The sequence below is a fragment of the Galeopterus variegatus genome, unplaced genomic scaffold, assembly GCF_000696425.1.
Source record: "Galeopterus variegatus unplaced genomic scaffold, G_variegatus-3.0.2 Scaffold1902, whole genome shotgun sequence".
Lineage (NCBI taxonomy): Eukaryota > Metazoa > Chordata > Mammalia > Dermoptera > Cynocephalidae > Galeopterus > Galeopterus variegatus.
This window is the reverse complement of record NW_007728013.1, coordinates 235,993-246,300: the sequence shown is the minus strand read 5'-3', so window position 1 is coordinate 246,300 and position 10,308 is coordinate 235,993. Positions and strand designations below refer to the sequence as shown.

General features: G+C 57.9%; 1 protein-coding gene across 1 annotated transcript in view; it reads left to right on the top strand.

The window, feature by feature from the left end:
• TMEM235 (transmembrane protein 235) overlaps positions 1–7,202 on the top strand; it is an 8,146-nt gene extending 944 nt beyond the window's left edge. The window contains 5 exon segments of the mRNA XM_008579516.1: positions 2,631–2,710; positions 3,332–3,469; positions 6,639–6,793; positions 6,875–6,958; positions 7,176–7,202. Coding sequence (XP_008577738.1) covers positions 2,631–2,710; positions 3,332–3,469; positions 6,639–6,793; positions 6,875–6,958; positions 7,176–7,202 — 484 coding nt within the window.
• Positions 7,203–10,308: the final 3,106 nt, after the last annotated feature.

The window sequence follows — 10,308 nt, the reverse complement described above, 5'->3', positions numbered from 1 at the left end:
CTAATATGTGGAGAAAGGAAAAGATGCCTCTGCAGGAACGGGGATGCCCAGCCCCCACTGTCCCCACAGCTCCCTCCTCAGCAAGCTGCGGCTAGCCTGGGGGCTACCCCTGCACAGCGTGACAGCTGGGGGGCAGGGACGAGTGTGCAAGCGTGTGTATGAATACGAATGTGTGTGTGAGAATGTGAGTGCGAGCGTGTCTATGCGTGTGAGCATGTGTCCATGTGTGTGAATGTATGAGTGTGCGAGCATGTGTGTGTGGATATGAGAGCGTGAGCATGCATCTGTGTGTGTGTGTGTGTGTCCGTGTGTTTGAGAATATGAGTGTGCGAGCATGTGTGTGTGGATATGAGAGCGTGAGCATGCATCAGTGTGTGTGTGTGTGTCCGTGTGTGTGAGAATATGAGTGTGCGAGCATGTGTGTGTGGATATGAGAGTGTGAGCATGCATCAGTGTGTGTGCGTCCGTGTGTGTGAGAATATGAGTGTGCGAGCATGTGTGTGTGGATATGAGAGTGTGAGCATGCATCAGTGTGTGTGCGTCCGTGTGTGTGAGAATATGAGTGTGCGAGCATGTGTGTGTGGATATGAGAGTGTGAGCATGCATCAGTGTGTGTGCGTCCGTGTGTGTGAGAATATGAGTGTGCGAGCATGTGTGTGTGGATATGAGAGTGTGAGCATGCATCAGTGTGTGTGCGTCCGTGTGTGTGAGAATATGAGTGTGCGAGCATGTGTGTGTGGATATGAGAGTGTGAGCATGCATCAGTGTGTGTGCGTCCGTGTGTGTGAGAATATGAGTGTGCGAGCATGTGTGTGTGGATATGAGAGTGTGAGCATGCATCAGTGTGTGTGCGTCCGTGTGTGTGAGAATATGAGTGTGCGAGCATGTGTGTGTGGATATGAGAGTGTGAGCATGCATCAGTGTGTGTGCGTCCGTGTGTGTGAGAATATGAGTGTGCGAGCATGTGTGTGTGGATATGAGAGTGTGAGCATGCATCAGTGTGTGTGCGTCCGTGTGTGTGAGAATATGAGTGTGCGAGCATGTGTGTGTGGATATGAGAGTGTGAGCATGCATCAGTGTGTGTGCGTCCGTGTGTGTGAGAATATGAGTGTGCGAGCATGTGTGTGTGGATATGAGAGTGTGAGCATGCATCAGTGTGTGTGCGTCCGTGTGTGTGAGAATATGAGTGTGCGAGCATGTGTGTGTGGATATGAGAGTGTGAGCATGCATCAGTGTGTGTGTGTCCGTGTGTGTGAGAATATGAGTGTGCGAGCATGTGTGTGTGGATATGAGAGTGTGAGCATGCATCAGTGTGTGTGTGTCCGTGTGTGTGAGAATATGAGTGTGCGAGCATGTGTGTGTGGATATGGGAGTGAGCACGTGTCGGTGTGTCAGCATGTGTCCATGTGTATGTGCATGTACAGTTGTGTGAGCATGTGTGTGAGTATGTGAGCGTGGATTGAGAGTGTGAGCATGTGTCCGTGTGTATGTGAATGTATGAGTGTGCAAGCATGTGTATATGTGTGTGTGGATATGGGAGTGAGCACGTGTCGGTGTGTCAGCATGTGTCCATGTGTATGTGCATGTGTGTGAGTATGTGAGCGTGGATTGAGAGTGTGAGCATGTGTCCGTGTGTATGTGATTGTATGAGTGTGCAAGCATGTGTATATGTGTGTGTGGATATGAGAGTGTGAGCACGTGTCAGGGTGTGTAAGCACACGTGGACATGAGTGTGTGTGCATGAGTGTGTCAGTGCCTTCCTTGGTGCGGTGGGGGAGGAAGGACTGCGCTGTTGGTTCATCTGACTGTGCAGACTATGGCCAGAGACCTCCCGATGTGCACATGTGTGCACACGCGTGTGAGGGGCAGAGAGCACACTTGCCCCATGACAGGAGTCACAAAGGGTCTGGAGAGTGAGGTTGCCGGGCTGGCCCATTTGCACACAGCTTCTTCCTTTCAAGGCAGGGTGGGATTTCCACAGGTGAGCAGGCTCCGGGGACCCCGCCTGAGGGATTCCTGGGGGAGTGTGTTGGTCTGTCTCTGCTGCTTGTAACAAAATACCCAAAACTGGGTAATGTATAAAGAAATAAAATTTCTTTCTTACAGTTTTGGAGGTTGGGAAGTCCAAAGTCCAGGGAACACATCTGGTGAGGCCCTTTTCCTGGCGGTGCCTCTATAGTGAGGCAGATGTCACATGGTGAAGGGGCCGAGCAGAGAGCTAACTCCTCACTCGCTCTGCTTATGAAGCCATCGGAACCACACCCACCGATCCCTGAGTGGTCAATCCATTCACAAGGGCACCGTCCCCACGATCCAATCACTGCCCGAAGGCCCCACCTTTCAATTACCGTAATAGGATTTCCCACCCTCTCAACACTGTCACCGTGGGATTACATTTCTAATACGTGTACCCTTTGGGCGACCCATATCAACCCATATCAGGGAGCCTCTGTGGAATCCTTGAAATTTTAAGCATCCATGCAGGTGTGACTTGTGCATGAAAATAAATGAAACAAAAGGTCTCAGGCCTCTAATCCCATTCGGAGCCTGGGATCCAGGAGACCCAGGGGAGAGAATGTGACAGGGCCCCACAATGTCCAGCCCCCAGCTTTGCACCCTCTGCTTTCTAGGGCAGAACAGCTGCATCCCCTGATCAACCCGTTCACCATCGAGGGCCTGGCCATCTCCACCGTGGTGTGGCACCTCATCTGTGAGTCCTGGGCCGGGGCCATCTCCCCATCCTTCCTTAATCTTCGGGCAAGGCTGAGTCCCAAGACCCCCCATCCCAGCCCCACAGAATTGCTCCTGGCTGGTGCCTGCGCTTCCCAGAGGACATTTCCGTACATGTATACCTTGGTGCTCTGCTGACCACAGGCTGTCCTGCCCTCCCTGTGCCTCATTTTCCCTTTCAGTGGCAAAGGCCCACCTCTTTGTTGTTGGGGGAGGTGAGATAGCTCCGAGTGTGCCCAGATCTCGTGGGTGCTCCCACAGACACTCAAATCCCCCTTTTGGACTCTCCTTTATTTTTCCAAATGGGCTACTGGTCTACCTGGCGGGCATCTCCCACCTAGTGGGTTGGTGGGCACGTGTCTGCTGCCCCAGAAAGGCCTAGTGGTGGCGCAGGTGCTGGGAAGCCTGTGCCAGGCAAAGAGGTGGCCTCTAGGAGAGCCCGGTGGTCACTATGCAGACATGTGTGCCTTGAGAAGGTGGAGCCTCACATGGCTGTCCTCTAGGCACGCAGGACACTGAAGCACTTGACCTTCCTGAGTCCCCTGAGTCCCCTCTCCTGGCACTGAAGCACTTGCCCCTGAGTCCCCTCTCCTGGCAGCAGTGCTACACTGCACCGTCATGGTGGTCCTGCCCCTGAGCCTTGTCCTGATTGCATGTGGCTGGATCTGTGGCCTGCTCAGCTCCCTGGCCCAGAGTGTACTGCTGCTGCGTTTCATCGGCTGCTACTTCCTGCTGGGGGGTGAGTCTGGGCTCCCTGGGGGGCTCAGCTCAGAAGATCAGAGCTGGCTGCAGGTCCTGGGAGTGCGGTGCCTCTTCTGCTGCCCCATGCCCCACTCCCCTCTGGATGGTGCCCAGCTGGGCCTGCCCTGGGGATGGAGCTATGGCAGGCAGCTCCCTGCTGTCCTAGATCTACCCTGGGGGGCCCTAGGCCTTTATAGGACAGGAGGGGATGGGGAGGAGCACCAGGGTGGCGTGGGAGGCATGCGGATCTCCATGGTGACCCCAGAACCTGTTCTGCTGGGTCAGATTGCACTGGGGGGCATGGTGCTGCTCCCCCACTTCTGGTTCCCAGACTGTCCTGGTGGGAGGAGCAAGGAGAGAAGGGATTGGCACAGACAGGGCAGGGCCAGGCATTACGGTGGTGAGAAGGGGCATCAGTCCTTGGCCCCTATCCAGGCCCAGACGGTCACTAGTAACAGTCCACCAGCTGACATGGATCTAGCACTCACTACATGCTGGGCACTGGACCAACTACTCCCCTAGGGGCTCCTTGGTCCCACCATACAGGTGAGACATCTGAGGCTTGGAGAGGTCTAAGGATTCACCAACGTCAGGGAGAAACTTGTCATGGGGTCCCCTTTGCTGCCATTTTCTGCTGTCTGCCCCGGCCACCCAGTTCCCCCAACAGCCCAAGGCTGGCTGTTGCCAAAGGTGGGCTGTTGGCTCCTTAGGGTCAGTACTCAGTGGCTCCTGTTTTTTGGGGTTGGGCCTGAGCCAGGTCTGGTGTCTCAGGCCATCTATACTGTCACAGCTGTGGCCACAAGGACCAGGCTTCCCAGGGCTGGGCTCCCTCTGTGGCAGGACTGCTTCCCTGGACTTCTTGGGAGGCATCTGTCAGGAGAGAGGGGTGGGTGTGACTGGGAGCCAAGACTGAGGAAACCAGCGGCCTAGGTTTTGGTCAAGGCCATGTGAGACCAGCACTGAAGTCAAGGTGGAACCAAATGTCAGCTATGACCCTGGCCCTGGACACCATCTGTGAGTGTTCAAAATCCCATTAAGAGGGCCTTCAGAACCCACCAGGAGGAGTGATTGGGTTGGGAGATAACCAGAAGACCTCATGGTGACACAAAGCCTCTGCACTGTGTCCAGGAATGAAGGCACCAGCCGGTGGGCCAAGGGTCTGGAGGTGGCTGAGGGGGCGTCCAGCTGCAACCTCCCCAGGCAGAGGGTGCTCTGCTCCGAGGGCCAGAGGGGCCTCAAGGGGAGGCGGGGGTCTGAGGCTGGCCTGGTTTGAAGAACATCCCACCAGCTCCCGTCACTCAGAATCCAGCCTTGCCTCCACTGCTTCCTGGGCATGGCGGTGCCCCGTGGAAGTGGGCCACTGCACGCCACTGTCAGGAGCCACCCAGGTGTCCCAGGTGGGGCCGGGCAGGCACAGCGGGCACAGTGTTGGCACCAGCTCTGGACCAGGAATGCACACCAAGGGGACCTGCCTGAGGCCAGCTCGCCCCGCATCCCACTCCTGCCAAATCAGCATTGCAAGTAAGAGGGAGATGGGGGCCCAGGATGAATTGGGGTGCCCTTCCCTGAGACATGGGGGTGGGGCGACACAGGGAGTGGACAGGGCTTGGAAAGACAAATTCCCTTGGGACTGTTCTGCTTGAGGCTGCAGGTGCCAGTGGGGAAGGGTCCTTCAGGAGGCCAGAGGCTGGCAGAGAGGTCTGCCAGGAGCGGAGCCCGGGTTCCCATCACCAGGGAGAGCCGGGAGAGGGCTCTGGGTGGAGAGTCCCACCTGGGAGCTTACTCTTCACCCCCGCTCTGGTAGAGGGGACGTGTCCTTGGCCAGGCTGGACAGAGGCAGCTGGCTTTGGTGAGCTCAGCTGGTGGGCAGCAGGGACATGGCCAGCAGCTCTGACTGACTGCTGCAGACCGAGACAGGCTCTCCTGCGTCCTGGGCCCCAGCTACCTGAGAGCTCCCGTGGAAGCCCAAGAGAGGTGCCAGCCCCACTGCTGGGCACTGACCCCATTCCCGCTTCTTCCAGAGCCCACTTCATCCAATTTGGTGTCATGTCCTTCCCCAAATTAAACCCATTAACTGCGCTGCTACCCTGCCCAGCCCCAGGCTCGTCGCTGTGTGAACCCTCCCACTCATCCCTCCATCCACCTTTTTCCTCCTTCCCTTCTTCCCATCTTTGGTCCCTGAGAGTAATCGCAGAGGACCAGGGTGAGAATCAGGCACTTTGGGCCCCAGGGCTGTGCCCCTCCTCTGGGCCCCGAGGAGATCCAGACAGGCCTGGCTCTGACATTCAGCTCTGGGTGGTCACTGGCCCTTGGTTGGGCAGTGACCGGGAGACACCGTGCACCTGTGTTGGAATAGGAGTCCAAGGTCCCAGGGCCACTGGTACCAAGGACAGACTGACGTCAGCCTGCAACTGTGGGACCTGGAGGTGGCTCTCTGGGCCAGCCCTTCTGCGTGCATGCGGACAGGAAGATGCCCTGGAGGCCTGTGGGGCTGAGGCCTCTGCCCAGCTCTTTGCTGGCTCCTGAACTGCCAGAGGAAGAGTCACCTGGCACCTGTCCACCTGTGCAAAGCCAGTCTTCCTTCTGTTGAGGACAGCTCTGACTATGCAGTGGGGAAGCGGGAGGACGGCCCAGAGCAGAGCATTGTCCCTGGGGAAGGACAGGGGTTGTGGCAGCACAGCGAGGGGGGCCTGTAACTCAGATCTGGGGCAGGGAGAGGGCTCTGGAAGGAGGGCCAGACAGAGGAGGAAGAGGGGGCTGGAGGTGCAGGGCAGGTGACAAGCAGAGGTCAAGCAGGTGACAAGCTTAGAGCCCAAGCAGAGGTCACTGGCTCTGTGTGTGTTGGGGACTGTGGGGGTACGAGGTGTTGGGAGGCAATTATGTTAGTGGGAACTGTGGTGGGGTACAGGCGGTGCTGTTTGCAAGGGTGTTTGTGGGGTGAGGTTTCTGGGGTTTCACAGCTGACTTGGAGCCTCCTTAAAGCTCCATTACCTGAAACCTCAGAGTTTACCACCTTCAGCGTCTGTCCCCCAGGTGAAGAGGGTATCTGGGACAGAGGCTAGGCTGAGGGTCAGTCTGACCTAACCTGGACCAGGAGAGGGGACAGGATGGCGAGCCGCCTGCAGGACTAGATTGCCCAGTGGTCACCTTGTCCCCTCTCTCCCCAGGTGCCCTGACCCTGGCAGGGGTCGGTGTCTACATCAGCTACTCACCCCCGGCCTTCGTGGAGACGGCCCGTCAGGATGGCCCGCAGCACGTGCAGGGCATCCACCTCAGCTTTGGTTGGTCGGTGGCCCTGGCCTGGGGCTCCTGCACCTAGGAGGTGCTCAGCGGTGACGTGCAGGGCATCCACCTCAGCTTTGGTTGGTCGGTGGCCCTGGCCTGGGGCTCCTGCACCTCGGAGGTGCTCAGCGGTGACCTCCTGCTTGCGGCGGCCTGAGCCAGCGGCCCGGCACCCCCACTCTGTGGTCATCTGAGTCCCAGGCGGGTGGGGGCTGGGGGACAGGGCTTGTTTCCCTTTGCAGATCCCGGGTTTGTGCGGTCAGAACCCCGGCCCCTTGAGAGGCCCCCGGAGGGAGTCCCGGCCAGCTGGGAAGGAGCCCTGGGGGTGACGAGGGGCTGGGGGTGGAGAAGAGAGTGCAGGCTCCTCTCGCTTGGCTCCCCAGATGTTTGGGGATGCCCCCTGACCCATTTGTGCTCTTTAGGGACTGACTGGCTTAACCTCCTCTTAGAGGTGAGAAAGTGAGTCCAGAAAGAGGAAGCAAGTGACTGAGCTCGTGCAGGTTGTTAGTGGCAGAGTCGGGGTCCACCCAGGAGCAGGTGGCAGGTCAGAGGCCGCAGGCCCGGGACTCCCCGGCCTCTGTTCTGTGCACTCTCCCCAGAGGGCAGGTGCTGGTAGCCAGGAGGTGGAGGAGGGGCCCGAGCACCCCCTGTGGTTTGCAGGGGCACAGGAGCTGAGTGGGCTGAGTGTCCCTCTGACCCCCTCCCTTGTTTTCAAACCTGGCGAGTCATTTTCGTCGAGTGCTTCAAGACGGAGCAGGCGCTCAGGCCTCTTTCCCTGTCCCAGGGCAGGTCACTGCTCCTTCAGACCCCCAAGCCCTCCCTTCTGCAGCAGCCTGGGGCGTGTCTGCAATTACCAGGCCCTGCTAGGGACCCTGAACTGGCCGATGTGGGAGTCCCAGAAGGGTGGGGTGGGGGTGGGTGGAGCCATCCAAGGGGAAGGTTTGGGGCCACTCCGGCCTCCCTTGGGAATGGCCTGGATGAAGGCCGGGCTGCCCAGCGTGGCAGAGGGTAGAATTTTGGCTGCAGGCTTCTTGGAGAGAAAGCAGAACCCCAGGCTGGGTGGGGCTCAGCTCGCGGGCCCACTGCTGTCCAAGGACGAGGCGTGTGAGACCAGGATGGCCGGTTCCCACCCAAGCACCTCACAAAGGCTGGGGCACGCCTATTTTTATGTGGCTGGACAGTTGGGGTGGCTGCAGGAGAAGGGGCCCCAGGGGGCTGTGCAGCACCCGGAAGCCCCAAACACCCCCACTGTGGGTGCGGGGCCCTTCCCGAGTCTCGGGACATATGTTGGTGGAAGGTGGAGGCCTCTGCTTGGTTCAGCACCCACCTCTAGTCTCCCTTTATTGCTTCAAAGGTTACAGGAGGCTCCCTGGGACACAGGGGACTGGCACCGTTCTGGTGGGGCCCATGAGAACACAGAGCTGGGCGTCGAGTGGGGCCCTCCCTTCTGACTGGTGTTTTACCATTTCCCATCCCATGCAGGAACATCGTGCCAACCTGTCCTTAAGTCAGTCAGCTTGTGCTGTGTGCAGGATAAGCTTTCCACTGTTCTCTTAGAACCTTTCAAAATAGTGACACGTGCCCATGTCTCGCCAACAGCACAAGGGCAAACACGCTGCTGCCAGCTGTGTGTGCGAGTGTCTTATGTGTATGTGTGACTGTCATCCAGGGATGTCCTGTGTGTACTTGTGGGTGTCCATCCATCTGAAGATGTCCTGTATGTGTCTGTGCATGCATGTGTGCACGTGTGTCCATCCATCCAGTGATGTCCTGTGTGTGCATGTGTGACTGTCTATCCAGAGATGTCCTATGTGTGTCTGTTTCTGCATGTGTGTGCATATGTGTGTGTCCATCCATCCAGAGATGCCCTGTGTGTGCACGTGTGTGTGCGTGTGTGTCTGTGTCCATCTGGTGATGTCTTCCGCAGACACAACACGCCTGCTTCTTGTTCCCAGGTCAGCACACACAGGATGGGAGGAAGCCCTGGGCCTCCACGCTGGATCTGGGGGCTGGCTTTGTGAGCAGGTCTTCTCAGCTTGAGAAGAAGGGTTTTGGGGCCTCACCTCCCTGCTGTCAGCCCCATAGTAACTGCTGAGGAAGCTTCTCCTGTGGTTTGCTGGAGACTGTTACTGTGTGAGTTTAAGCCCAGGCCCCTCTGGCTGCAGAAGGGCTTGGGCTCTGGGGATGGGATGCTGGTGAAAACACACTGGTGGCTGCTGGCACCTCCAGAATTCCCTGAGGGAGGGCACCGGGAGGGTGCCGCTTGCCCCTTCCCTTCTAGAACAGATCTGCCCACCTCGCGGCTCGCAGCCACATGCTTGGGTGGGTATGGGACTTGGTGAGGCCTGTCGACATCCCCGACTCTCTGGCCAGTCCCCACAGCGATTGGCCCCAGGGGTTTGTCTTGTCTCACGCTTTGCTGGATGGCCAGGCTGTGAGGCCAAGGTTAAAAGGCAGATAAGTGCCCCCAGGGAAGAGACAGCAAGTGGTTTAAGGTTGCTAAGAACAGACAATGTGACAGCAGGCCTATGAGGTGCCGGGTTACTTAACAGCAGGAGGGAGAGAGTAGCCAGATCCAGTCCCCTGCGGTGGTCGGTCCCCACAGCCAGGGTCCACTGTGCTGAGCGGGATTCTTTGCAGCCAGATGAAAGCCCTGATCGAGAGGTGCCCGCCTCCCACATGGAACGTCCCCCTCCCGCTCTCCCCGCAGCAAAGCCCTTTCTCTGGGGGTGATCCAGCCCCACTTGTCCTCTTTCCCGCCCACCCAGACCCTCCTTCATCCCTCCAACACATTTCTCTGCACCATTCTGTGGGCTGGCTCTGGTTATTAACCTCCAATGCCCTCGGTGAAGACAGGGACCACCCGTTGGCTCAGGCCCTGTCCCCACCAGCCCCAGTAAGTGTAGCAGCCAGCCTCCAGGTCGCTCCCCTGTGATTCTGTCTCCTGGTGCTCTCCCTGTGCAGTCCCCCACCATGCTGAGTCAGCTGAACTGGGTGTCACTAGGAAGTGACAGGTGTGACAAGGTCACCAAAGGCATCCCAGCTCCTGCCTCGGTCTCTTAGATTGCTCATTCTGAGGGGTTGCAGGGGCAGAGTCATGCTGTGTGGAGATGCTCCAGGAGCCCCAGGAAGACGCCCACAGCCAGCACTGACATGCCAGCCACATGAGTGTGCCTCTGTGGGGGTGGATTGTCAGATGACCAGGCCTGGCTGAGGTCTCCACTGCAGCCTCATGGGAAACTCCAAACCACAACTGCACAGCTGTCTTAGTCCGTTTTGTGTTGCTATAACAGAATACCTGAGACTGGGTAATTTATAAAGAAATGAGGTTTATTTGGCTTACGATTCTGGGCCAGCTGCATCAGGCATGGGCCTCAGGCTGCTTCTACTCGTAGCAAAAAGTGGCAGGCAGCCGGCGGGTGCAAGGAGATCACATGGCAAGAGGAAGCAAGAGAGAGAGGGGAGGTGCCAGGCTCCTTTTTTTTTTTTTGTCTTTTTGTCTTTTTTCGTGTCCGGCAATGGACTGCAACCCTCAGTGTTGCGCCCGTACCAGAC